The sequence below is a fragment of the Dermacentor andersoni genome, chromosome 1 (assembly GCF_023375885.2).
Source record: "Dermacentor andersoni chromosome 1, qqDerAnde1_hic_scaffold, whole genome shotgun sequence".
Lineage (NCBI taxonomy): Eukaryota > Metazoa > Arthropoda > Arachnida > Ixodida > Ixodidae > Dermacentor > Dermacentor andersoni.
Genome location: NC_092814.1, coordinates 171176998 through 171190495, shown reverse-complemented (window position 1 = coordinate 171190495; position 13498 = coordinate 171176998). Strand labels below are relative to the sequence as shown.

The 13498-nt window shown below is 43.1% G+C and overlaps 1 protein-coding gene across 1 annotated transcript in view; it reads right to left on the bottom strand.

Annotated features, from left to right (window-relative positions):
* Window positions 1–371: 371 nt before the first annotated feature.
* The window catches only part of LOC126546986 (neuroguidin), a 61533-nt gene continuing 48406 nt past the window's right edge, over window positions 372–13498 (bottom strand). Inside the window, exons 11-13 of the mRNA XM_050194754.3 lie at window positions 5388–5420; window positions 3556–3583; window positions 372–499 (exon numbers count right to left, since the gene is read on the bottom strand). Of these exons, the coding sequence (XP_050050711.1) occupies window positions 477–499; window positions 3556–3583; window positions 5388–5420 (84 nt within the window). The 3' untranslated portion in view covers window positions 372–476. The remainder of the gene's footprint in view (window positions 500–3555; window positions 3584–5387; window positions 5421–13498) is intronic.

The following is a 13498-nucleotide window of genomic DNA, read 5'->3' as shown; positions in this document are numbered from 1 at the left end:
TGCCCTTGATCTGTTTTCTGGCATGTTAGAACTACTGCGATGTACCCTTTTATAATAGTGGTAGGCTCATTGTGTTAGGCTTAAGATTGACTCATGAAGCCCATGATGAAAACCAGTTGCTCCTACTCGGATCACACAGGCGATTGTCATTTTGAGAGCAAACATGTACTAGTACTGGTTTTTCTTAAAACAGTTAAAGCAAACACTATTTGATGTAAGTAGTCTTGAATAGCAATGAAACCCAGAAATGCGGATATCAACTAATTTATTTTCTGTAAGAAACAGTACTCTCCACACTTTCTGGATAATGTCATGCATGAATTTCTGAAACTACAAACAGCATTAGAGTAAAAGCACTGCGTGCAGCAACATTTTGTGGCATCACAAATTTGTAGCATTTATTTCTGTGAATGAAAAATATGAGATCGGCACTGTGCACAAAAGGATGATTTAATGTTCTGTACATGTTCATGGCCTCAGCGTCTTCCTTTCCGAAATCCTGCAAGAAAAAGTTTGCTCACTGTAAGAACCCAGTAAGTTATTAAAGTGAAATGCGCTTTTAAAGTGTATTAAATACATAACAAATTAAGATGAATTTGATCCGTAAAAAATGCACTCATGTTTACTAAACCAGGAATGGAGCAGCTTCTCGAAACAGAAAAATGTGAATTTGCAGCAGAATATATCAGGAAAAAAGGGTAATTTTTGGTGCAACGAAATTTTCATTATGGAGAAGCTTAAAGCGCCCCTAAACAGTCCCAGTCTGAAACTTCAATTATAAAATAGGAATTACAAATGGTAACCTAAGGATTATACAACCACTACAATTTTTTTTAGATTTTAGTAGTAGGTGAGACAGAAGCAAGGAAATGTAAAGCAGTGGTGCAAGGAGGTGAGCTACTTTTCCTGTGCAGAGGCTATCTCCATTTGTCTCTGCAAGTGCCTGCCTTCTTCCATATCGGAGCCAAACGCACGCCTCCTCCTCTTTCTTCACAGTCCCCGCCCCTGTGATCCCAACCTCTGTTTATTACTTCGTCTGCCTCATTTCCTTCCTGTGCAGTGCGGCACGTTTCCAGAGGTTATGCACCTTGCATTTCATAGGAATCCCAGTGTTGCTCCCACTGTTGCTACTTCTGCGCAGTGGCATGAGACACGGAAGCGCCATTGCATGTGACATCGTCTCACTCGCCACCAGAGTGGCTCGCTTCTTCAAGGAAAATATCATGCAGGATTTTGTGTTAGTTTTCAGCTGCTATCACGGCGTACATTGATGTAACACTTTGCAAATGCAATCATCATCAGATGATCTATGCACAGCAATTGTTCACATGAAATACCCAAACCTGGAGAATGGCTCTAAATGAAATAAAGAATATCAGTACTGTAGCACAATTTTTACAGTGTACTTCATGATTAACCTCTTGCAGAGTTTAAAAAAGAAGCCTGACAGTCAATACAAAATTTATTTCAATACAATATGCTTTAGCTTCAATGAATGCACATGGTCCCACAAACCAGGCTGATACAAATATGCTCAGATTTACTAGTGCACAAGAAAGGAATATGAAACCTAGGGAGTGACATCAATTCAAGAACAAGCTGTCTTCCCTATCCTAGAGCTTACGAGATACTTGTAGCATCAATCAAGCTCAGTGCTGGATTGAGACAAGACAAAGCTAGTAGTATTCAACTAAAGTGGTAACATTCTCGCAATGCCAGAGTTCCAAATGGCTTCGAGCCAAGCTTAGACAAATACCACTGGTGAGTATAAGATATTCCTTGTATCATAAAACACACTAAGCTTTTGTATATGCACTTGAAACACATGCAAGAGTAGGTGCACTGTAAATCTGCAACACTGTAAGCAAAACCAACACACAAATTAAACAGTTGAAATTAAATAATTTCGAGCTCCCATATAAAAATAATAATTAAAAGAACCTAGCCATTTCATGGCACCAGGTGTTAGAGTCAACACAGGTACCGTATTTACCCGCATAATGATTGTACTTTTTTGTCACAAAAATGGACGCAAATTCAGTGGTGCGGTCATTATGCGGCTTAACTTTTCCGCGAAAAGAAATATTTTTTTCATCCCGCATTTGCTGCGGGATGACAACAGGTCAGCAAACAGGCGGCTGCCACTGTAACAGTGCGGGACACCAAAATAAAAATGGCGGCCGGCGGAGCAAGCCAAATGCGCCGAACGCGATTTTTTCTTCTTGTGAGTACATTATGTGCATTCAAACAGTTTCGTCCGTATCAGTAATGAATAATATCAGCAAGTTTGCAGCAATAACGTAGCCATGTCCACTTTGAGGGGACAGAAACAGAGATGGGCGCGCTTAGCTGCCAGTGACAAAAACACATGGCAGGCATGCTGCGAAAACTGCGGCATTTGTCATCACTACTATCCTAATACAGCACGTTTCCGCTAAGGGTGGGCGAATATCTTGGCTGTGTTACAAACGTTGGCTTATGAATAAGGTACACTTCTAATGTATCGGTGTATCGGTGTACTATCGCTGCCGCTCACGATTTGTTGCATGCCCATGAATATAGACGAGAGGAATCGAAAGGTGCTTTTTTCGTTGTTGTTCACCACAACCATTATAAAGCCTACAAATAATAAAGCCAAGGCAAGTTTGGTTGTTGCTTTTTTTTTTTTTTCATGGAAGTGCGGAAAGTGATGAAAGGAATGAAATGGGGCATATGCTTAAGACTCGGTTTAGTGCGTGCAGACTGCTTGGTATGTGTTAGAGAGTCGTTCGCATAGCATTTGACAGATGGTAAGCGCGATCATAATTAGCTAGACTTTGCACACGACATATCGCTGCGGCAAGTTTGGGGTGCAATCATTACGTGGGAAAGAAAGAAAAAATCAAATTTTGACAACAAAATTTCGGGGTGCGATCATTACGAGAGTGCGATCATTATGCAAGTAAAAACAGTAGTTTGGTCAACTCGTCCCACCAGCAGGCCTCGCAGAATACTGTGTGCCCTCGGCTGTATGCAGGTTGGTGTCTTACAGGATATGTATGAATGCATGCTATTAATAAGTCCTCAACAAAACATGATCATAGGTTCAAGGGCTTGTTATCACAGTGCAGCATAGTGTCATGCATTTTTGCACGTAAATGCAGTCAAATAGAGGCAAGGTGGACCCCAGCATCTCTCGACATCCTGAAGACGAAACTAATGAAATCCTTCAATTTGCAGTTAGGTTAGCTTGCACACATTTTTGCATTAACATTAGCAAAAAGAAAACAATCTCTGCACAAACAAAAAGACATGGGACAAGCGCTCACAAATGCTTGTCATATTTGTCAGCTAGCATTCACCCCATTTCTTTATATATACACCTAAGTTAACAATAAAATAAAGGTTAGTCCCGTAACTGTCATTCTCAAATAAAACTAATGCATGGGGGAAATGAGAGACAATTTTGTGTTGTTTAGTGCAACTCAGTACAGCAATTATAAATGTAGGCCTTGGGTGCAATTGGTACAGCTGTTGCACTGCTGCAAAGGGGTTCTGCAGTTTTGTTTCACATACCTTTCTTGCCCCATTTTTTCTTATATACCTACAAGAGAAAGGGATGAGAGCAATTCTATTAGTGCCACCACAGATAAGAGGAACTATGAGTTGAGGGAGAGTAGGAAGAATAAACACTGCACCCTTTTTCTCTCTCTTAACATTAGATCATTTTTCGGAAGTTCTTCAGAAATACAGCAAAGATCAACTTAACAAAATCTGACTTTCAAAACTTTTCGATTTAAAAAAGTACTTTTGATTCTCCAGCACGTTAATAGTCAAAAACCTTGAAGCAACAGATAGAACTCAACAACTCACTTAAAGATTTAGGGCGGAATATGGGTAATAAATTAGGAAAATGTGAGTACAGTAGAACCTTGTTGATATTATCCCGTTTAGCACGATTTCTTGGTGCCAACATTCATGATCTAGAACACAAAAAATAACCTAATACAGCTACACTTTTTTACCGATTGATACGTGCCTGGAAAACACCATCTTTTGGCACCAACGTTCAGTACATCGGCAAAGTGCGATCGTATAATACGTTTTCTGGATGCTGATTTCCGTGTAAACAAGAAAAGATGCGAGGCGTGTGCAATCGAGAACAGTAGCCGCAAGCCACAGCTATAAGTTTGAGGGGCTACAGCAGCTTCCCCTGAGTACTTGCCTACCTGTGTCATGTGAAAATACTGGTGCACACTCAGTTACCTAATCCAGTAGCAGTAAATCTTCTCTTGGGTTGTCGTATGCAGCATTCACAGCTATCGCTGCCAACCCTATCGCAATAAGCATCGTCACTTATGTTTGACCGTGCATGTGGTGCAGTGCCATTGACAAATGCAACACCTTTCCCTGTCATGCTCCTCTGAGTAGGACCGGTCCGAGTGTGCACCGTTTACAGCTGGTGGCATCAATGCGCGCCCAGTGTTGGATGTCAGTGATCTGCTTATTTATGGAGACACCTGTCTAGACAACGCCTAGTATATGCAGCATAGTTGAAATTTTGAAGTGAGGCACACCACAGGTCATTCGATTTGGGACACGCATGCGCACTTCCAGCTCCCGGCGCTTCTCATCCTGCCAGTGTTGCGACTGCAAGTGCCCACAGTCATGATGAGTACTCTGTTCATGTGTCTTCATGCGTATTACACCAATGCACCACACCACCCTGGTTAGTAAGTGGATGTTTACTGTAATTCACACTGTCCATAAAACTACGAGTCATACTTCGTTTAATAGTCAAATACTTTGCCATCTTTACCAATGCTTTGCCTTTCAGGTGAAACTGACATATTGAATGACTGCGGCTCGTATGTTTTCCTGGATAGTATGTTTTTCATCTTTTTTTTTCACAAAACATATGAACGAGGTTCTACTGTATGCACTGGGCTTCAGTTGAGGTGATGGACACCGATTAATATGGTTTGCTGGTTCCCATGAAGGAACACAGCACGATCAACAGGCCCGCACAGTCTACAATAAGTGTGACCCAAGTATGTGCGCAAGCAAAAATACGATCTCTTTTGTTTTTGTTCTTGAATAAAATAAAGTTATTCGCATAAATATTTTAAGTGTTTTCCATTTAGCAAAGTAGCGTTCACGTCTCAACAACTTCATTAAGTTGATGTTTAACTGTATATATATTTTTTAAAGGTGTCCCACTCATTCCAGGGTGTTACTCAGGTTTATATAAAAAAGAAAGGCATTTCAGGGCCCTTTAAAGATATAATCAACTCACATTCCAAATTCTCAATATCTACACACCGCTATTAGAATGTAATTCATTGTAATGTTTTTAAGGCACTAGCCATGCTTTTGTTATCCAAATGAAGGGAAACTCAAAAAATTACCTTCTTGGTCTTTTTCTTTGGTGGTTGCAGGTCCTGTAAGTGAATAATACCACTTCAAACTGTTTGAACTCATAACAACACCCTATAGAAATGGTGGCTCGTGAATACCATCACATTTTGGACAAATAAAGAAGTCTAATATAGTATTAGCTAATTATAATTAAGTATTAACTATAGAATGAGCAAACTGCTGCATTCCTTTTTTGTTTTAAATATTCTTGTTTTCTTATATTTTCTGCCCCTTACCCCATCCCCCTGTGCAGAGTAGCCAACCGGTTAACCTCTCTGCTTTTCACCTCGTTTTTCTTCCTTCATTCCTTCAAGGTTACCATATCGGCTTCTCAAGTGAACTTATCCACAATACTTCTCGCACATTCTTAGAATCTAACACTGAAGGCCAACTTTTTATTCCGATTACACAAAACATTGCAGTAAACGTCTGCCAAGTTAATTCTGGTAGGCAGTTAACACTTAATTTGTTTGGAAGTCAAGGAAAAATAATAAGGTTAACACCTGGCAAACAGCAAGAAATTACAAGTTCAGTCTTGACTGCTGTGACTGATAATACTGTTTATTTCAAGATGGACACAGGGTGTCTACCAAGTTGACATTTCCAATTTCCCTGAGTTTTCCAGGTTTTCCCTGAGTGCATTTGCAAAATTCCCTGAGTGACACAGAACTTCGTTTTACGTCAAGACGGGTTGACACCACGTTCCCCGATGCTGCCACTCTCTAGTAAGCATGTTAAAAAAAAAAACAACTTAATACAATTTGAACAGTAACGACTAGTGTTTATTTTATTCAAAAAGGAAACGGAAAAGTGGGGCATCTCAGCATCAGCCAACACTTTGTTTGTTGAGCTCAAGCTCCTTCAAAGAAGCCACGGCACACTTTCTTTCCCGTTCATTCCTAAATGCGTCGGGCATTTCTGTTCTCGTCCTCCTTCCGCCGTGTGTTTGCCCCACGGACCATTTGAAGCATTCCTCTTAGTCAGCTGTACAATCAACGTCCAATTTTTCGAACTCCCTAGGGGCTGCGAAAATGTTCGAAAAATCGGGCAGTTAAAAGAAATGAATGGATGCCTTTTACTGTCCTTAAAGAGCCCCTCACCAGGCCACATAGCAAATTTTGGTAATATGCTGGAAGTTGTTACGTGCCCTCTAGGGAGCATTCTGATGCAAGAATTTTTCACATTGGTTCATTAATAGCCAAGATAGAAATATTTCAGTACAGCGAACCTGTGATTTTAGGAGGCGCGGTAAATGTTGGAGGTGGTCACATTTAGCATTGCCAAGAGAGACACTCTTTCCACTTGCCCCTTCTAGCCTCTGCAAGCGAAATTCTTTCCTTGCGTTCTCCCATACAGGAGCTTGAGGATTGCGTGACGCATACATCACGGGACCGCCTTCCTTTTTTCCCCTTTCGCTTTTTTGCTGCGCAGTGTGCTTCTGCTCATGGCGTCACGCACGAGCTGCTACATTTGTCTCGTTTTGCGCAGCACACCTTTTTGCGTGCTACGCACGAGAACACCTGACTAGCAGTATAAGCCAGTGCTACACAGATACTGAGGAAGACACAAGCGGATCATAGAGCATGATCGCACGCTCAAACATTGCAGAAAATGACATACTTTCGTCTGCGCACGCGACTGCACGACGTGGGAACATGCAAACAGAAGTACATCTCTCTTGCAGCGTACGAAGTAAAACAAGGACACATAGACATTCGGTTTGTGTGTTTTACTATTTCTCTAAACTTTAATTCGTCTATTGAAGCAACAGATTACACCAATAAAGGATGTTGCCTTAAATAATTCTCGAAGTCACGTGTCACTATGAGCGACGTCACATCAATGCAATGTACGCCCGTGAGCAAAAGTATACGGACCAGGGATTGCACGATAAAGCCGATATTTTTCCTTAGCCTGTAAATGCACATTGAAAGAAACTAAGGAGTGCAGTCCAAACTTAGCATTGGGAACTTTCCAGTTTACTCGTCAGTCTCAGTTTATGCATGCTAATTGCAAAGAAATTTAGTTTTTACAGGGACCCTGTGGTCCGTATAATTTTGCTCACGGGTGTATGTAGGCATACTTGTGCGATTACATCCGCTCTGTGACTGGGAGCATGGCATCCACGAAGAGAAGCAGACGGCATTCAGTTTGAAATTTCAGCTATTTCTGCGGCACGTAGCAATGCAATAGTTAGCAGACACGATCGTTAGCGCGCATAGTATGCACGGCACTTGTCGACTCAAAATGGCCAGGCCTGGTGAGGAGCCCTTTAAGGGCTCAAATTGCCACAGGCACATCCGAAAAAGCTCGGAAGGCCTACCAGTGCACTAATTAGGTATATCGGTGCTCGTACTGTGACAGGAGATGGCGGGTGCACGTGTGTATAATCAAGGAATACATATTGTGTCGAATGACAATTGCTTCTTACCACACTTGTTATGCTTCACCACTTAACATTCCTGTACTGAGGTGAAGCTAGCTTTCCGAAACCGGCATTATGCAACGCGCCGTATTTTCCAAGCTTCGAAACAAATCGCAAGGACCACAAAGGCGGAGTGGGTGCCGTTGCTGACAGCAGCGAATTCTTTCAATGAAAAACACGGCACAGAGCGGCAAGAAGCTTAATAGCGAACGTCGAAGCAGCTAGGCCTGGCGTTGCCGTGGTGGTGGCTACGGCTGCCAGCAGATCTGCGTGCGAGAGCGCCAATTCGAGGCGGCAAGGTAATCGAAATGGCGGCTTTGATTAATGCTGTTTCGGACCGGCGGTCACCGCAAGAAGTCTGAAAACTCGGACAGCGACGGGGTTCTCGAGTCCGAAATTTCAGACGTTCTTATACATGGACTCTGTGGGGGACGTCATGGTGCCGCGAAGCCATCCGAATTATCAGGCGTCCAGAGAGTCGGTCGTTGACGGTACACTGGCAACTCCTCCAGCGGATGACACGGCGTCAAAAAGGTTTCGTTACGATTCCTCTCTGTTACTTTAGCGAGCATTACAGCGACTTTCGTTCCCTTTCAACAAAATTACTGCTCATTTTCCCTGATAGAAGCACAAATTCCCTGAGTTTTCCCTGCATATTTCCAGCATATTCAATATCCCTGAGAATTCCCAGTTTTCCAGGTTGGTCGGCAACCTGGGACATGTGATGGTGCATAGTACATTCAAACCTTGATTTAATGAAATTTCTGATACAACAACTACAGAGAAGTTGGGTCTGACACCAAAAATGTTTTAAATTATTCTGCAATTTTACGGCGCTAAAAACCTGTAGATACAGTCAATTCCGGATATATTGAACTCAAAGGGGATCGCGAACGGTTCAATATATTGATAATCTGAAATACAAATATCTATTTCAGACAATTTCCTGAGACTGCGAAAAGTGGGAATTTACTCATTTGTTTCTCCAAGGCTGTGCCAAATGCACAAAGTTTAATAATTTCTTGCGCATCAATGTTGAAAGTTGCTCACTCTGCAGGATGGTCTCTGATATAGTGATTGCAATGCTAACCCTAAAGGCCAGCGTCTCTCTCTATGCTGCAAGACCATGGTATGCCTCAAAGTTGTTGTTACATATTTTTTTTCAAGATAAGGTACAAATGGATGCAGTGCAGAAGTAAATGAGCCTGCATGGATATGTGCCATGCCACCATCAGCACACTTGTACTGTGAATTCACTGTGAATGGGCCCAGCCGCACGTCCATTACGATACATCATTTAAACAGCTAATCGTCATTCCCCGACAGTGAGTCAATCCGGCAGGTGCTCAGGCATCTCCAGTTTGGCGTCCCATGGCCAGAGTCGTTTAGTGAGAAGATTGAATGTCATCCCCGCTTTCTATTGGAATGTGTATTGCACCAGGGGCCCTTCGTGTTCTTGAAGCAGCGTGGTGATCTTCTCTTGCCTATAACCAATGGCTGCAGCATGCACGAGCCATTCATATTTTAAGCAAGCAAAGCTGAGAAACACAAATTGCTCATTTTTCCTCTATGGCATATGCTGGCCTTCAGATTCAATGCTTTGTTTGACAGCAGCTGCCAAAACAGGGCTGTTTTGTTGGCAGTGAATATTTCAGATGGTGCAAAACGTGATTGCATCCCCATTAGGAGAAGAACGGTGCAGCACAGCGTTCAATATATTAAATGTGGAAGTGAACGGTAGTTCAATACATGCATACCACAGTGAATGACATTTTTCGTACATGTCCAATAATTTGGATGACTTTATGGTGCCATCACAATTTGGATGCCTTTATGGTGCCATCACGTACCGTACTGAGCCAATGTATAAGGAAGTCTGAAATTTTGGACATTGAAAGCCTTCGCTGTACAATTTTCCAGACATTTTGCTATGACCAGAGGTCTGAAAAAACATTAAAGGGCCCCTGAAATGGTTCGGACAAATTTTGTAGACGCGTAGGGTACAGCTTAAGTAGAACATCCGCACCACAATTTAAGTGAAGCGTTACGTATTAAGGGAGCTACAAGTGATTAGAAGTTACCCTCTTCCCTAGCCACGCTTTTCCTCCTCAACTCGTTCGCCGAGCGAGCGGGGCTAAGCTCCGCCTTCACTGGTTCTGCGTCACGATGCGACGTCACATCGTCCACTTCCGGTGGTTTTGGAGCCCGCCCCCGCCCGCGCGAGACCTCTCCGCTAGCCGCTTGGCCGTCAACCCCAAGCGAGAGCTATCGAAGCAGCGTGCGTTGCGAGCATTCTGTCGTAGCGCCGAACGTGTCTTGTATTCCGGTAACCACAGGCAAGCTGGTCATTTCAGCAAATGACTGGAGGCATAAACTCAAGCTGATGAAGGAACTTTAGCGTAGACATACGTGAGCGGCCTGATCGGTCTGCACGGTCCACACACTTGTTGGCGCAGCGCTTAAGGGGGGACACCCCACTTAAATTTTTATTTTTTATTTGTGGCCACAATTTGATAAAACTTCCATCACTTATGTATTTTGACATGCTGATTTCAAATATTCAGTTGGTTTTCCCATGCAACAAGTACTTTTCAAAATATAAGCAATTCATGTTTTTTTGTATGGACTAATTTGGAGGCAAGTTCTCTCTACAATGCTGGCTGTTCATGAAGGAGACTGGCACATCAAAATGATGTTGAATGATCAGAGGTTGCAGTGGTACAAGAATGAATGTTCTAAACTGATTTATGCCGAAGTTACAGCATGTCAAACTTTTGTGAGCAGAAGGCATTAGTGAAACCCTGGAGAAATTATTACTTTTTCAAAATTTCTGTAATAATATTTGTTCACATTTTAGGCCTACTGCACTCCCAATTTGTCCACCTTTCTGATGAAAAAAGAATTATTGCAATAAGATGAGTAGAACCAGAGATATCGTCACTCCAAAACTACACTACCATCAAAAATGTCGTTTTGAGAAAACTAGAAAAACATTTCAGGACATGTTCATAGTGATTACGGCAAATGCTTGAATACTAAATTGATCAAGGATGATACAGGGGTCCAACCAGGCAAGAATGAAACTTTCGCTTCTTTAAGGGGGACACTAATTCAAATAATGTTCATGATGTTTTCCATCAATATTCATAAAACCTTCCATTCTTAAGACGTTTGTGCTGATTTCAAATACGTAATTATTTTTCCATTAGGCCATTTAGTTCTGAAGATAAATTAAATTCATTGTTCATAATTTGCAGAAACAATAGGGGGGGTAAATGCGCTACGAAATTCGTATTGGCACATGCCTGGGTACTAGAAAACATAAGGAACATAATGGTAGGAATACTATTTTGATATATCAAATATTAGTAATTTTATAGCAATTCAATCTTTACTGTTATTGTGGCTACCCTACTGTCTGATCTAAAGCAGAATTGAAAATTTTTAAAGCATAAATTCCAAAATCTGACCCTACATTGTGTACAAGTGAAAAGTCGGTGTTTTGAGAAAACGAGAAAAAAGGAATACATTCACTTTTAATCAAAAGTGCAGAAATAATTTTGCATTACTTTGCAGTGAAAGTGGCTAAAAGCCACCAGGAATGTAGTCGCTCTGACCACGGCCACCCAAATGCGGCAAAAACATCGTTTAGCGCCGTTCGCCGATTCCCGGTGACTTGCATCGCGCGCGCGGCAAGGTTGTTCACGAGGGTCGAGCTCCATGCCGACGCGATATCGCCGCGACACGCGCACGTGATAACGATCTTTATGGCGAGGCCAGATTACCGTTCGCTTTTGCCTACTGCGACGCTGCCGCCGCACACCTTGCACTTAACGACATCAGTCCGTTCACGGAGTCCTACTGAGGAAAGCGAAGGCTGCCTCGGCGTCGACTGGCGCGGCTGCAACGCCGTCGGCGCGAGTGAGCAAATCCAACACCCGCTTTGTTGCTGGCGTTGACGCAAGAACTCGAAGTTTTTTTTGAGCATTCATCTCCCTCTGCAACAAATCCGCACGCTGCAACATTGCAGTGTCACGCCGAACGCGGCCGCTGTCCGTAACGATTTCATTTGTGAGCTGGCTAGGCCTACTTCGGCATCATTTGCGGTTGGCGGCGAGCTACTCTCGATGCTTTCAGAAGGAATGGAGCGCTTTTGAAAGTTATAAGCTGATCGCTTCTTTTTGCCGAACTTGTGCCTCGTGGCGAACTTTCCCGGTGGATCGGACATCGTTGGGCATGGTGCCAACAAACCTACGAGACGCGCAGTCGCGTCGCCTGCGGAGTGGAGCAGACGATGGGAACCTCGCGCAGCCAACCACAGCGCGCGTTTTTGGTCACGTGCGCTAGTCAACGAATCGGATCGCGCGTTCGGGCTTTTTTTCTCCCTGGATTTCAACGTCACTGGCGTACCGACGGAGTCACTTTTGGCGGGAAATTAAAGAAGGAAGGCTCCTCTTTCCAACGAGACCAAGATGGCTGCGATCGCGCGCGTAAAAAAAGAGCTACGCGCCGCGATAAAAAGGGCTGTTTTTGCACGGAATTCAGCTCACAGTGATGTTATAAATTGATATTGCGGACGAAATACTCTTCCCCGAGATTCGAAACTTCGTGAATTAAAGGAATATTAGCTGTAGATGTCAAAAATTTCGTTTTCAAAAAATCGATTTTTTCGCAATTTTTTCGCCGCAAAGAGCCGTGTCCCCCCTTAACCATCCAAACAAAGCGCTAATATTGCTCTAACCAAGTGTAAAACATTTTAAACATTTATAAAAACAACGTGTTGATGATTACACTCCTGGGAAAAATACACACCAGCAGCAAGGAAGAATACACTTCGTTGCTGCTACTGTGTATGGTTGAGCTCTGTGCCACCAGGTGGCTGCACCGTGCAGACCATTCACATTTGCCCTTCTGCTCATCTCATGGCTCATCCCGTTACGGCACAGTCAAGCGGCCAGACTCTGTCCCCTTGCGCTTGTGTTTGCCCTAATACCGGACTCGCGAAACGCTATTGCGTTAGTAATCTTCCGGTGTAAAGTGACGGCCACAAACACGCCAATCCTGACGCCGATCAGATAGCGGCAGTCCGATGCGCAGCAGCCAGTTCGCTCGTACGCTGCCTTGCAGAGGGACACGATGTCGCAGCTTGACATATTGCCAGTCGCTACGTTTGCAGTCCACAAGGCAACAAAGCCGAATCATAGTGCTCGCGAAAAGACTGAGACCGACTCTGACCGCGGAGCACTCGTCAAAATGGAGTACGTTGTAACACAAGCAGACGACACTTGCTGTGTGCCGGAAGTGCTTAAGTGTACTGAAAAATTTTTCTTGTGCATTCTCTTTATGTTACTTTCTTTTCATAAAAACAAATTAACTAACATTCCAACTATTGCGAAGATCATTTGTTTACCATAAAGTTGGAAAAATTATCGATCACACGCCTTTGTCAGCCAATCGGATAGCTCGCCCCACTGACGTCGTATGGGTGATTTCGGTCATATGGGTAGGGGCGGCTTAAAATTCCGCCGAGCAGTGCGCTGCGATCGGCAGCGATGTGCATTTTTAAAACCTTATAATAAATTACACGCTTTACGCGGGGCACTTAGATGTGTCAATTAATGATCAGAAGGACCTACTCTAACGACTCAGCACGTTTGTAGAAAATCGTCAAAAGCG